This window comes from Lagopus muta, chromosome 2, assembly GCF_023343835.1.
Source record: "Lagopus muta isolate bLagMut1 chromosome 2, bLagMut1 primary, whole genome shotgun sequence".
Taxonomy (NCBI): domain Eukaryota; kingdom Metazoa; phylum Chordata; class Aves; order Galliformes; family Phasianidae; genus Lagopus; species Lagopus muta.
The window spans coordinates 94760058-94775088 of NC_064434.1; the positions used below are offsets into that span (position 1 = coordinate 94760058).

Sequence of the window (15031 nt, forward strand, 5' to 3'; positions counted from 1 at the left end):
TGAAGGATGTGCCACAGAGCTTTGCCCCTTCATCAGTCTACAGACACCAACAGCCCCCAGAACATGAGGTCTCATTAAGATGCTCCCATATACTCACTCCCCCTTGAGCAACACGGTTCATTAAAGCCCACATTGAAGAACTGAACATCAGAGTCACTCCCACTTCCTCAAGTGTCAGATCTCTCCTTGCACCACTCTGCATATCCATGAACCCCAGAAAAATCATTAGGCAGCAAGAAGAGGACATCCAGTAGCCTACCTTTCCCTGGAGCTGCTGCGTTTCATTAACATGGTCCTGGTAGCTCGCCTGCATCCGTGCCTGGACAGCAGTGATCTCCCGCTCGCGGGTGACCAGCTGTTCCTTCAGCTTGTTCTCACTGGCTGCTGCCTTGGCCCTCTCAGCTGCCAGTTCCTGCATGGAGAGAAGCCGCCTGCTTAGTACTTGAGGCTCCCGTTTCCTCCTTACAAGGGAGCACAACACTTGGCTGCCTAATTCAGAAGTTCAGCCATTTCAGGGCTATCAGCTACCCAGGCACCCCTACACCAAGGCAGCACAGCCCAGCTAAGTCATTCAGCACTTACATTTCTACCCGCATCTTCTTTTGGGCTCTGTGGCCACTGGATGCCACTGTTGTTCCACAGTGGGCCAGCTGTGAGAAAGCAGTAAAACCATGGATTTTTTCTCCTGCTCGTCAGACAAAATTTGGGCACAAAAAAAAAAAAAAATAAGAGCACCCACCACCCCTTGCAGAAGCAGAAATAGTGCTCAATCCAGCAGTTGGAGACCCTGGGTGCAACTAGACGATCTTTAAGGTCCCCTCCAAGCCATTCTATGATTCTATGACTACTGTTGGGTGGCTGGGCTATGTTGTATGGGCTGTGTGGGACAGTGACACAACTGTGCTGGATGGCTTTGCCCTTTCCTCTCCCTGCTGCATAGTCCTGCCAGTAGCAAGGCAGAGGCAAATGCACAATGACTGTGGCCATCTCAAAGGGATGAGATGTGGGGACTAAGAGGCTCACAGCCTGGATGCTTTGTCAAAGTGGGGTGAGCCACCGTGATGCTGGGCAGGCTGCACAGTGCTTACCTTGTTCAACTCCCGCAGCTTGTTTCTGGCAGCAGCTGCATCCTCCTGTTCAGCACTGAGCTGCTTCTCCTTCTCTTCCAGCTGGCGCTTCAGGACAGCGACTGGGTCACCCTTCTGCGTGGCCTGCAAAGTGAGGTGGCACATGAGTGGGGACCACCATCTCCAAACCCACTCTCTTGCTCCACAGGCAGAAGCCATCCAAAGTGCTTTGACAGGACTTCCAATGAAGCTTCAGCCTCCAGAACTGAATCGTGGGGTCAATAGGACCCCCAGCCCACCCAAAGACTTGGAGCTTTCCCTGCAGCGGCTTGACAGAGGCAGAAGCAGCAGCAGTGGGTGGCCATGAGGGTGCCCACAGCCCTACCGTGTGCCAGGTGTCCTGCACGATGCCCGCTCTCTCTGTCAGGATCTCGATGAGCTGCTGAGCCTCCCCCTCACTGAATGCCATGCTGCTGATGGTGGACACCAATGTCTTGTAGGGCAGGTAGAGGGGCCCATCCGAGTCAGCAGGTGCTAGGGAGAAAAAAGGGGGAACTGAGTCCACTTTAGGATGATGGCAGAGCATCCAAATCCGTCAGCAAGTTTCAACCCCAAAACTGATGTTTAAAATTAGCAACGAGCCCAATGTGTGCAGTCCAGAGGTATCTCCTGACCTCAACCACTTTGAGATTCTAGGATTCCCTACTGCTCTGCTAACATGAAGGGCTTGGGATCCCTATAGCTGGGCAAGGAGTGGGCATCAAGGTCACCCACTCCAGCAGAACCCCTGCTGGGGACACAGGGGCCTCTGCCAGGCTGTCCGGGGCCGGTTCCACTACAGGGCCCAACTGGGCCCAGCAGCCACAATGGTGGCAGCACCTGATAGAAAACACATTTAAGAAGGGGCAAAACACTGCACTGCTCAGGAGCCAGGCTCACATTTCACTCATACGGATGCAGGACAGCACATCATCTCCCTCAACCTGGTCCTGTTGGGTGGAGCATCAGCAAAATGTCACCCATCTCCGGCCAGCATTGCGCAAGCAATCTTTGCACAAGGAGGGCATGACACAAACACCACCTTACAGCTGGCAAACTGGCCTGGGCCAACCTGCCAAACCACGGCACAGCACAGCAGCCTGCTTCAGCCCAGCTCTGCTCTGCAAAGAGAAGCCTACACCATGCCGAGACGATTCACCAATTGATTTTGAGGTGGAAACCTCATGCCTCACGCCCTCACACAGCACTGCCCTGGCAAAGCTGCTAAGGGGAAGCACAGCGAGGTTTGAGCCACTTCTCAAACCCAAGGAAACATGTGGCACTGCAGACACAGATCATTCCTTGCCTGGAGCCCCAAGAACAGAGCTCACTCAGCACTACCACATCAGGTACCCTCACGTGTGTCAAGGGGAGCAGCTCCTACTACCAAAGCTCATGACCTCGGATCCACGTACATATCAACCACTTGTAAACAAGCTTTCCTGCAATGCAGGAGGCTGAAAAAAAAGCCACACAAGAGAAAAATACCTCAATCCCCTTCTGTCAGGTTTGGCATTTGTTTCAGTGCCGAGGACATGTCTTTGAACATCTCAGTTTTTATCTGCAACAGGATAATGTATTGCTTCTGCCTCCAATAAAGTGAGAGACTACAGCAGGTATCAAAAGGCTGTCAATAATGCTTTGGTCCAGCTACAGACAATGTCGTGGCACAAACACTGACAAAAGCTCTCCTTTGGAAGCACCTAAGACATCAGTCCTGGCTTTTAAGACATGCAGGATCTGTACTTCACACTCAAAGGCACAGATGTTCAGAGCAACCCAAAAACTATCTAAGTGAATAAGTGATAAGAGCTCATCTCCAATCAGCGTTGCTTCAGCCTACAAGAATCATTTACCCAAATAGCAACATCAAAAAAAAAAAAAAGAAAGAAAGAAAAAGAAAAGCAAACCTTTCAAATTGGTGCAAAGATTAGCAGGAATCCAGCTACAGAACTGTGCCTACACCTATTTACACCCCAGTGAATACGGGAGCTCCTTATCCTTGTTTTCCACCCTGCTGACCAGCACCCTGGCTGCCGCTCCTATCCCAGAAGTACCTGGAGCTCCCATTCATTCCTGGTATACAAAACTGCTAAGAGATCCCCAATACAACAATGAATCCTATGAATCCTAGAGGAACCTATAGCTTGTTAATGCCTGTGTGCTGAGCTAAGGAGATAAGCACCACACAGGACACCCAAAAGCAGGAGGCAACACATTACAGACTGAAAATAAATCAGTAAGTTGTTAACTTCAATTCTCCTTCTCCTAGAGAGAATGGCAGTCCAGAACAAGTTCCTCCCAACCAACCTCAACACACACCATCCATCTCACCAGATGCAGCCATTTTACAGTTACCCTGTTACCAACTGGGAAGAAAAAGAAATTAAAAGTCTCAGAATAGGACAGCTCTGTTTTAGCAGTACTAAGATGCTGTGTTTGCTTACCCAGTGGGAATACATGCAGAGGAATTTGGCCGTACCTGGTTCAGCCTTCTTCTTGGATGCAGCCTTCTTCTTGACTGGCCCATCATGCTTCTGCTCCTCATGGGTTGGAAGAGCCTCAGGTTTTTTGATGGGGGTGGAGCTGACAACCGGAGCACTTTGCTGCGTGCCAACTGGTGGCACAGCCACAACAGGTACCTCCTTAGGAGTCACCTCCAAGACAGGAGAGCCTTTGGGAACACTGGCAGGAGGAGACGCCAGTGCTGGGCTAGGAGCAGGTTCTACCTTTGCCACCTTCTTCTCTTTCTTCCTCTTTTCCTTAGGAGATGGAGCAGGTTTCTCCTTTTCCTGGGGGGGCACTGACACCGCTGGGATTGGAGATTCAACTGTTACAGGCTCTGGCACCACAGCAGGCTGAAGAACCACATCCTTGGAAGAGTCAGTCACTTCCTGAGTAACTTGCTGCTCCGGTATCTTTCCATTAGGTTTTTCTTCCTTTTTCTTTGCTTTTCCTTTTTTCTCAACAGGTTTTTCCTTCTTCTTTTTCTCTGTTTTGTGCTGGTTGGTCTTCTCAAGCTCCTTACGTTGCTTTGCCAAGGCTTCTTCATAAGAAGTCTCCTTCATTGAGAAGGTGGACACCAGGAAGATCCCAATGGCTGATATCACCATAAAGCCTCCAAAGACCACAACACCCAACGTCTGAGGATCGTACACATCCATCCTGCCTTATTCTTCTGTGCCTGCAAGACATCAGAGCAACAGTGAGGGGAAAACGAAAAAAACGCAATCACTTCTTCAAGGGAATTAAAAGAATTATTTGTGTTTCCAAATACCACCGTGCACTGAAGACTCATGAAGAATCATGCTCATGATTCACACACATCTGGGGAGGGCTACCAAGCTGCAGATCATTATGCTTGTGCTCCTCCACTACGTTGTCTATTCACAGTGATCCAGTTATACTGCTGCAACTCATTTCACTGGTAGCAATCTCCAGAAGAAAAAAGTTGGAAAGAGAAGAAGAGGGATGCAATCACAGGCACTAGCAACCACCTGTTGCATGCCCTCTGTGATAGCTTTAGCATGACTGTAGGGCGATACCTGTGGCACTTCTAACAAACAGGATGAAAGCATGTACAGGGCAGCTTTCCTTATTTGCTTCCAAATGCAGAAACAACCATCCTGCAACAGCTCTTGCAGCATGGATGTGCCGTGATCACACTCTGCCAGATCGCTGCTCTTGGGGAGAAAACCCAGCACCGAGGCTGTGCGCACGTACACCATGTAGAGAACCAAGTTCCAACCATTTCCTTGAAATGCAAATAGCAATAAAAGTCAGAAGCTCATGCTAAAAAAAAAAAAAAATTAAAAAAAAAAAAAAAAAAAAAGAGTCACAGTCATAAATTATCTCATCTCCCCAACAGACGCCAGCAGGAAGAAGTGAGTGAGACTTGTGAGTGGAGGGAGCTCTGGATGTGGCACTTCTCCTTCCACCTCTGCTATCAGCTGGCAGGCAAGAGGGGCTCAGTTTGTTCACTCAAACACCATGAGCAGCATTGGATGCTGAGACTGGACAGGCAGAGAGCAGCCACTGCAAGGTGCTGCCATCTCCACTCTGCTCAATTCCTAATCAAACCTTGTCCCAAACTCCTAAGACCATCATTTCCCCACAGTCCCATTCAGGTTCTTCCTATCAGGGCACAACCTCCACGTGGCCCTAAGCTGGCTCATTAACCCCGACTGGGATACTGAATTGGGCCATTCATCTGCAAAGGAGTGCTTTCCAGGACGTGCCAAAATGTGGTTTCTGGCCATCCTGTCTCAAAATATAATCAGAAAAATGCAGAACGCCCCCAGTTATCAGGAGTTCCCATCCCCACACTTAACTGTAAACATTATCAAATTTCCTCTGTATAATGGGTTGTGGGTTGAGGAGGAGGGAGGGAAGGAGGTGCTGAGGGGGGGGAGGAGGCAAAAAGAAGAATAAAGCTAAGGAGATCAGCATCTTTGCAAAACCTCAGTGCCTGAAGGCAGAGACCTGGGAGGCTCTTCCTTTCCAACAGCTGGAGCAGGGAACTCACAGCCCTGTCTGAAGTGAACAGGAGGCTCTGTGCCAGCTGGATCCAGCCACCCTGCACTGAACAGGCACTGCCCGAGTTCCCAGAGGATAACACAGACCCTGCCCCAGTGTGCTAGGTGTCTTTGCTGCAGGGAGAGTGCTTTGGGATCTTCTCCACCAGGATGGGCAGCCTCATAGAATGGCACAGGTAGGAGGGGACCTTGAAGATCATCCAGTTCCACAGGAAAGACTGTTTCCCACCAGCTCAGGTTGCCCAGGGTCCCATCCAACCTGGCTTTGAGTGTCACCAGGGATGGGATACCACAGCTTCTCTGGGCAACGTGTTCCAACCTACTGGGGAAAAGGGAGGACTTCCCCACAGCAAATAGAAAGTAAGGCTGAAGAACACATATCCATGATCTAATGCTGGTTTTAGAGTTACACCAAAGCATCCATCAGCTGTCAGAAGACGGAACAAAGTGACCTATGTTGGTAAGAATAAACCCTCCTCAACCCCATACTATCACATATACACGTTTAGAGCAAATTTGGTGCTCCAGCTTAGGGAAGGCTTACTGCCAACTCCTGGCAACCACCACCCAACCCCACCAGCTGCTGTCACCACATCCAAAAGCAGCTGCGTGGAGCCAAGGAGGGAAAAAGAAGAAACAGTGCAAACCCCAGTCTGGCACCAGAACACCTTTCCAGAGCCTGGCCAAAACCTCACACCCAAGATGACGCAGGTCCTGGCAGCCACAGTCTGCACTTGGGTCGTCCCACCGGCTGTGCCCACAGCAGTCCCCTATACCTGTCCTTACACACAGAGCAGAGGAGAGGGGCACACTGTTTTCTCCTGCAAGGGCCTTTTACAGCCCACTGCCCACACTGCGGTGCACAGACACGACCAGCCTTCCACATTCAGAAAACAGAGCTCACATTCCAAAAACCCACATGAATCCACATTTTAACTCTTCAGCGTACCTTTTGCTCGCTAGCCAAACTTCCCCAAATCTCAGATAACAGCCCAGGAAACCCTCCTCACACAGCCACTCCTGTTTATCCCGAGCATTAGTCCATGGAAGCAGAGCTGGGAACGCTCGGCCCTGCTAGATGTAAGCACAAAGCAGTGCGCAGCCCCATCATCACACACACGGAGCTCAGCAGGTCACACAGGAGCCACAGAGATCTCATTTCCCCACGCAGTCAAAGGAGAACGCATTGGCTGCCCTGCCCTGGAAGAGCGCAGCAGACAGGGAAAGATGCTCCCTGCAGCTCCCGCGCTGCCACCCAAGGGCTGTGCTTGGCTGTAGCATCGCAGCAGCACCTCCCGCTGGAGTCAGGAGGTGCAGAGGTGCGTGGGGCCGCAGGGCAGCGAGCCGGGCTCCGTGCAGCCCGCAGAGCGGTGCTCTCCCTCTGCCTTCCCCCAGCAGCTGCCCGGCCCAGCACACGAGACTCCGAGCTGAGATTTCAGCTTCTTCCCAAGCACGAAACCGCCAGCAGCTCCTGAAGTTTCTCCCCGCACCCCGCTGCAACAGGAGGAAGACATCCCGAGGTCTTTTTTTCTAGCGCGATGAACGGAAAAAGCACGATCGTCTCATAGCCGTGACCTTCCGTAACCGCGGGTAATCAGCTTACGGGATCCCATCGAGCTGCGGGTACAGGAATGCGGCCGGGACAGCCGGGGCCGCGGCACGGAGCCCCGGGGGTGTCCGGGGAGCGCAGGAGGGGTCGGTCGGGGGAGGAAGAGGCGGCGTAGCCGCGTCCATCATCCGGCGGTGCGGGCCCCTCCCCGGCCGCCTGCACACGTCGCCATTCCGCACCGCCCTGCACGCCGCGGGCCATTCATCCCGGCCGGACACCCCCCCCCCGGGGGGACGGAGAGGCACGGACCGGGACCCCTGGCAGCGGGACCCCCCAGCACGTGGAGGCGCGGAGAGGGCCCCTCGGAGCGCTGACAGCCGGCCGGGGGCTGCCGAGCCCGGAGCGGGGTCCCCCGGCAGCGCCGCGGGGGAGTGCGGGAATTCCTCTCGCCGCGCCCCGGGGACCCCGCCGGCAGCCGGGGGTGCGTGCAGAGAGGGGGTCCCCGGCAGAGCCCCCGCGGCTCCGAGCGAAGCGGCGCCCCCCGCCCGATCCGGCCCCGCCGCCGCCTACCCGTCCGGGTCGCTCCCCACTCGCCGCGCGCCCGTCTGGAGTCGTGGCACTTTCTGCCGCTCGCTCGCCGGGCGCGCCGGGCCCGCCCCGCTCCGCACCGCGGGGCCACTCAGAGCGGGGGGCGGGCCGGGCGCGCCGCCTCCTGGGGGCTGTAGGCCCCGGTCCGGGGAAAGCCGGGCTCGGAGCTGGCGGTGTTAGCGAGGTGGAAAGGAGTTTCTGAGGGGCTGGCTGGCTCCGACTCAGACGTAAAGGCTTGCGAGCCGGTCCTGAGCAGGTCGGCCCGGGGTGTGCAGTTCTGCAGACCTTTGGCCGAGTGCTGTTTGCGGGGAAGAAAGAGGGTTTGATTGCCCGGGAAGCTGCTGGGATCAGCACGATGCGCTCCGTGCTATTAGAGCAGAGCCTGATAAGCCTTGGGTTGCGGAGCTGAGGCAGAACCTTGCCCAGAGCCGCTCTTGGTGTGCAGTGACACCCGGCGTGGTGGGCACAGGGGTATTGTATGCCTCCTGGCCTGACTGAGGTCCTGTGTGGGACAAAAAGGAAACGGGGTGTACTACTCAAGTGTCTATTTGCACCAGAGAGGGTTAGCTAGCTGGAAATTAAGTAAATGCTTCAATATCTTAGAAAGGACTTGAAGGGACTCCATTCACAATGGAACGGAGCAATGGCTGAAGTGATGGAGAGGAGCCAGGACGCCCTTTGGGAGATGCTGTCACCTGGCAATCTGTACCATAAGAGACCCATCTTGAGTATGACCAAAGGCCAAACTCCATGAGGCTGTATCTCCAAAATCACCCAACAAATCAACCACCTGCTCAAACAACCACCCAGCAAACCACCCAACCAACCATCCATCCAAAAAAACCCAAACAACAAATGAACCAACAAATAACCCAACCAGCTGCCTAAAAAAAAAAAAGCCAACAAACCAACCAACCACTCAACCAAGCAGGAACCATCAGCCAAAGAGCAGCAAAAGGGCAAGAATAGAGGTTTGCTGCCTACTGTGTAACCCAAGATTGCATGAGCTATCCTTTTCATCCAAAGCTGCATCCAAAGTCTGGGCTCTGATGGGTACAACTCCTGTGTCTCCACACCTTCAGCCAAGCCCAAAGCCATCTCTCTCCCTTTTCTGCTCCACTTTGGCTCTGTTATGAAGCACTCAGTAGCTTCTGAGCTCATTAGGCATTGATCATAGATAGAAATGCATTTGTTACAGAAGTAGCTGGGAAGGAGGGATAATCTGACCTTTAAATAGGGGCATAGAGCTGGGTCCCAGGGAAAATCAAGTATTTGAGCAGAATGATACTTCATGTGATTGAAGAGAAAAGGGGTTAAAAACACATTAGTACATTTCAGTGGCCAGAGCCTCTCACGGAGTGGCCACTGGGGCTGCTCTTAGCGGTGTCACTAGGACTCACACCAGTTGCTGCTGCACCATCACCATCAATAGCACAGAACAAGCTGTGCTATTGAGGCCAACTGAGATCAGCAGCAGGTCCCGTCCACAGCCTGGTACATCTCAACACAATGGCAGGACAATAAGTGACTGTTTCATGCAGACAAATGTGACGAAATGAGAGGGAAAAGAAATGCTAGCGAAGAAACATTTCAGCTAATTATGACAACATGGCTTCTGCACAGGGACCTGAAATAGACAGATCAGGCATGTAGACCACACTGGCACAGACATGCCCTCAGGCTCCTCGTGTGTTAATTCCTCAGCTGCTTGAAGCCCTCGCTCATCCTCTGCTCACCAACACCTAGGTGGTTCAAACCTCATCCCAGTGCCTATGGTTTGTCTATCCTCCCCTTTTTAAGGCATCACAGCCCAGGAATGGGGCTGGGGGGCTGAACTCATCCCAAGGCAGCATCCAACCCCAGCCCAACCCCTCCACAGCGCTCTGTACCCTGGTGTTAAAACAACCAAAATGCTGGCAATCATCCACGGTCATCCTCACTGCTAGAAAGTTTTTCTTGGGTTCAGTCTGAAAATCCCCTGCTCCAACTCAAGTTTTAGTCCCTAGTTATTTTTACATCCACAAGTCTTTGGCTGTTGGGGAAGAAAATGTTGTTTGGCCCTGGAGCAGCTCCAAATCTTTCCGTTAGATGTATTAGTTATCCTAAATTCATAGCTGTGGCTGAGATATATTTAGCTCCTCAAACAAGCCCTACTGCGGGTGAGGGGACTCTGCATGGGGCTTGCCACGTCCTGAAGGAACCAAGAGCTGAGATCTTCAGACGAGCGCAATGCAGTCTGAGAGGGAGCAGGATATGAAACATGCTAGGAAGAGCAAAGTGTTACATCAGGAGTTAAGAGGCCATGCTTGCAAAGAAACAAGCGTGTACCACACTACAGCTTTTCAGCCTATAAGAAAAGGCTCCTGGCAGGGCTTGCTCACAGGGAACATGAGCACACAGTCCCAAAACACAGCTCTGATGGAGCAAGGGGCTTTATGACAAGGATATCCCAGTGCAGCTGTCCCTGCTGAGGTGACTCCTCAGCTCTTGGCCAGCTCCTGCTCATCTGTAGCACATCTGTATGGGCAGCTACACCCAATCACAAGGAGCACATCTGTACTTTAGCTTTTCTTTCCATCACCTTTCCAAGCACACCAGCATGCAGAAATGGCAACCAGAAGCCAAAAGCTCAGTGACTTTATGCTTGGAATGAGTGACAGTTAACACAGAAGCAGATAGCACTGATGAGGATCTGGGAGTTAAATTAGCTGACAAAGTTTTTGAGAAGATAATCTCTTTCCTCCCCAGCTACTTCTCACTTTGCCCACTGACCTCATCAAAAACATCACATCCCTGTGGCATCCTTTCTTCTCCCCATGGCCATACTGGGGCTCCCGCTGAGTCCAGCTGAAATCTGGCGTCAGATTGCTTCAGGCCATCCAAAGGCACGACAGCACATGCTTTAGCAGGGAGCAAGGTCAAATATCCGGCTGGTTCATCAGTTCCTCCTTCCTCTTTGGAGATGTTTTAAGCAGACCATTCTTAAGCTTGTTCTGACACAGAATTTACTTGAAGGCTTAGAAGAGGGAAGGGTGTACAACTGCAACATCCCATGGTGAGCAAGTGTTCTCCCACCTCCAGCACCAGTGGCATGTCAGCCACGTGAGCAGACATAGTCCCGCAGATCATAGAATCATTTGAGTTGGGAGGGACGTATAAAGGTCATCTTGTCCAACTTCCATGCAGTGGGGCTGACTCGCCGCGTTTCCACCAGGCTCACGTGAGGTCTCAGTGAATAATCAAGGCAATAGAGGCACAAGCCCTGCCTAAGCAGAGGCTGGACCAGGTAAACTCAGAGGTTCCTTCCCACTCTGGCCATCCTGTGGTCCTATGATAAGCACCAAGCTGATCATATCTCCATGTCAATCATCTTCAGCACTCGGATTTATCAAGGTTAGGACCTTGCCTTGCCCTGGTGCATCTCTGGTGCCACCTGGGTGGCTGGGACATAGGCAACACGCTGGCATGTAGAAAGCTGTGTCACTGTGCCAGAGTACACTTGTGACAGGAAAATCCAGCCAAAAGGCAAAGCCAGGAACACAAGCTAATTTGGGAACACAATGGTTACGCTAATCAAAACACCTTCCAGAGGAGGAGGGAAGGAAATTACCTAATGCTTTACCAGGCGGCATGGTTAGGGCTTTGCACAGCTTGGAAGGAAGGGCATTCACATCCAGGCAAGGAAAAGGTGCCCTCTGCATCCTCAGGATGGGACATTCAGCGTGGGAGAGCACTCCCTCTCCCTATCCTCAGACTGCTTTTGGTCCAGGTAACTGTATGGCCCTCTTGAAAGTGTCTGGACAGAAGTCCATGTGACTTTAAGAGACAGTCCTTAATAAGAAGCACCAAATGCTTCAGGACATACAAAATCTGGTGAGATGGTACAGAGCCACACAGACTTCTCTTCTTCCACTGCCACCAGGTCGTAATGGGGAAACCAGAGTTTTTCCTCACTTCCCATCTTATAAGAAGTTGTGTCAATTGATTGACTCAACATCTGGAAATTGTAACCAGCTGAAAAGAACCCAGCAAGGATCTAAACAAGCCCGCAACACAGCTCCCAGCTATGAGAACTCCCATTGCATGGCCTAATATGTAGAGAACGGCTGTCTGGGTGGTGACACCAAGAAACTGTGAGCATAGGCACTCGGCAGAGGTGATCATAGAATCAAAGAATCATAGGATCTTTAAGTTGGAAAAAGTTGGAATCACCATGTCCAACTGTCAGCCCATCACCACTGTGCCCACTAAACCACGTCCCTCGATGCTACATCCACATGCATGCTGTATGCACTATTTCCAGTATGTCACTCCAAGTGACTGTAAAGTACTTGGGAGAGAAGGGCAGCAGCATCAACCCCACCTTTCAGGGAAGTTCAGGCAGGAAGAGGACAGCCTCTCCTGGGTCTCTACTGCGTGGTGGAAACATCTCCCATGTCCTAAAATGTGCTGGCTCCCCTCTGAGCACGAGGTCATCCCTCCATTTGTAGCTGTTGATGCAGAATGCTTCCTTTTAGAAAACCACGTTCGTCACTCATATAAAACAAATACACCCCATTAGGGGCATGTTTTTTCTGGAGAAGGAAAATTCCTGCTTTGAAAATGGAGCTCTCCTCTCCACACACACCATCGTTGGACAGTTAAGGCATATAACATGCCCACTATTGCGATGTGTGCAGATAAGAGTTGCAATGTGTGCAGGAAAAACTTTCTGGAGAGGTCCTGGAATCTGCCACATCAGCACAGAAATGCATCCAAACCTCCCTGAAATGGGCACACCTCAGAGTAGTTCTTTATCCAGAGAAGCAGAGCAGCCATCAGAGGAATGCTCTGAGCACGCTGCCTTCATAACAACACCCCTGAACCAAATCCTGCACGGTATCATAGAATCATTAAGGTTGGAGAGATCCAACCATCAACCCATCCCCATCATGCCCACTAACAATGTCCCTCAGTGACACATCTCCACGTTCCTTGAACACCTCTAAGGATGGTGTCTCCACCACCTCCCTGGGCAGGCTGTTCCAAGTACCAGACAAAGAAGTAGAAGAAGAAAAAGAGAGAGAAAAGAGAAGAAGGAAAAAAAAAAAAGAGAAAGAAATGAATGTTAAGCAGTTTTCCTTCCAAAATATACAGTAGGGAACCTCAGGCCTTGGGAGAAGTTAGACCTGTGTGCGAGGTGGCACCGAGCAATGCCAAGGTAAATCCCAGCCCTGAATTGCTCCTCTTAGGGCAGCAGCGCGTACCTGCATGCTGCCATCCGAGAACATGCTGTACTCACCATTCAGCCTTAAAACAACACCTTGTGCTCAGGGGCTTTACAGCAGCAAACAAACCAGAGCTCTCTGAGTACGCACCCAGACTGCAGGGCTTGGGCCAGCTACGGGTGAGCGGTGAGTAGAGAGGCAACACTGTGGGCTTTTGGCCAGCAATCGCCTTGGACGAAGGGAAGCAGCGTTCGGTCTTTGTCCAGAGTCCTAGAAATAAAAGCAGGCCACACGAATGCTGGACGTGGGGAAGCCGGGGAGTAAGGTCATCACGACATTAGTCAGTTTGAAGAGCTCTGACACAGCACCAATCCACCTGCGCTCCCCCCAGCACCCAGCAGCAGCACCCTGAGGCATCACAGGGGGCTCAGCAGTGGGAAAACCCCTGTCTAAAGCACTGCCCTGCCCGCTGGAGCTGGGCACACTGAGCAGCACAGTCTGGGTGCCTGCCTGCTGCAGCCCCACGCCCCAGGCTCGTGTGCTGCCAGGGAGGAGGGATTTGCTCGGCCAAAGGCTTTGTGCAGGATCAGCGTGGATCCAGCCCAGCCAGCAGAAGCGGTTCCTGTTTCCACTGCCAGAGGCTGTGACTCTCGTAAAGTTAATTAATCTCTTCACACGACATAATTGAGCTGTGGAAGTCGCTTGTAAAGAACGTGTTGTAAATCTCAAGCATCACAATGCAGCATACATGCCAACGTAGTAAAAAAAAAAGAAAAAGGCAACGCTGAATCCCTTCAAACAATACATTTTGGATCCTATTGACTCAGCACTACAGGTTTAAATCTTAGCACAGGGAAAGGGGTCACAATTCCCAGGCTTTTTCCCAGCCACCCAGGTGAGGGATAGGCACACACTCCTGGTTCTGATTGTGGCTGCAGTCTCACACCCACATGATGCTGAGGGAGCAGCTTTGAGCAGAGGGCTAAGGGAGGTCCCGACACCCTGTCAGCAGAGGACGGGGTAGCACTGACCCAGAACAGAGCACACGCACCGTAGTTTGTCCCTGGTTTTATATACGTGCAAGCTGTACTTTGACTCTGTGTGCTCAAGGGAAATATTTACCTTAAGAGTGACAATGTAAAGGTTGTCTGCAAATCTACCTCTGCTCCTTATTGTAGACTAACTCATCAACCTTTGAAATGCAAATCACAAGTTAAAAATAAATGAATGAAGCTCAAATTAGACTCCAAGCCCAGCAAAAATGGTAGTCCAGGGCCAGACAGTCAGGCATTCAAGCCTTCTCCAAGAAATAGATGTCATACACACAAGAGCTGTCACTGCCTAGGAGTCCAGGTCTACCCAGAGGGCTCATAGATGCTTATGTCTCATGAGCATGGGGTGGGAGGGCTGGTTTAAAAGCAGCTCTTTTTTTTTTTTTTTCTTCCAGTTTCCAAAATGGAAGGACTACCTTGACCCATGGATGAAAAACAAACATATTTTCCTGAAAGAGTCAGATTTTCATCAGCACCTAAAAAATGGATAATAAACATCTGCGGACCTGCCCTAATCCAAGTGGGAAAACAAGTTACACACTGTCTGTGAGCCCATAGCTGTTACTGAGGGCGCTTTGTTCCAAAGAACAGACCAAAGGTTTTGGGACACTGCCTGGATTAAATGTGTGTTGGTAGTGATTCAGGTATGGTTCTCAAAGCTCTGCTCAACCATCAGCATCTCCCAGCTGAGAGGTTCAGTCACAGCCTCTGCTCCCCAACCCCGTGGCTCCTTGTTTGTCCTTCTACAGTCCTTCACAAGCTCAAGGAGGGCCTGTAAGGAACCTGTCTCCAGCAGGGCCCATAAGAGGGTGCAGGCTCACATGGGCACAGCAGGCAGGCAATGGTATGACGAAGGTTGGATGGATGAATGATGGCACGGGGGATGAGCTCAGAACAAGCACAGCCTCATCATGGGGAAAGAGGGTCAAAAGAAAAACAACAGTAATTATTTCTAATACTCTTGAGTTCTGTTTAGCTACTCCAAATGCTTCGG

At 51.5% G+C, this 15031-nt stretch overlaps 1 protein-coding gene across 6 annotated transcripts in view; it reads right to left on the minus strand.

Moving 5' to 3' along the window:
* RRBP1 (ribosome binding protein 1) overlaps positions 1 to 13253 on the minus strand; it is a 30029-nt gene extending 16776 nt beyond the window's left edge. For 2 of the 6 annotated variants that reach the window (XM_048938268.1, XM_048938263.1), the window contains exons 1-5: positions 7245 to 7349; positions 3589 to 4290; positions 1453 to 1601; positions 1089 to 1211; positions 260 to 412 (exon numbers count right to left, since the gene is read on the minus strand). In XM_048938268.1, the coding sequence (XP_048794225.1) occupies positions 260 to 412; positions 1089 to 1211; positions 1453 to 1601; positions 3589 to 4270 (1107 nt within the window). In that variant the 5' untranslated portion in view covers positions 4271 to 4290; positions 7245 to 7349. Of the gene's footprint in view, positions 1 to 259; positions 413 to 1088; positions 1212 to 1452; positions 1602 to 3588; positions 4291 to 6590; positions 6910 to 7244; positions 7351 to 7760; positions 7868 to 13135 lie in introns of those variants that run through there. The other 4 variants (XM_048938266.1, XM_048938265.1, XM_048938269.1 and 1 more) reach the window with 4 other exon arrangements.
* Between the last annotated feature and the right edge of the window lie 1778 nt (positions 13254 to 15031).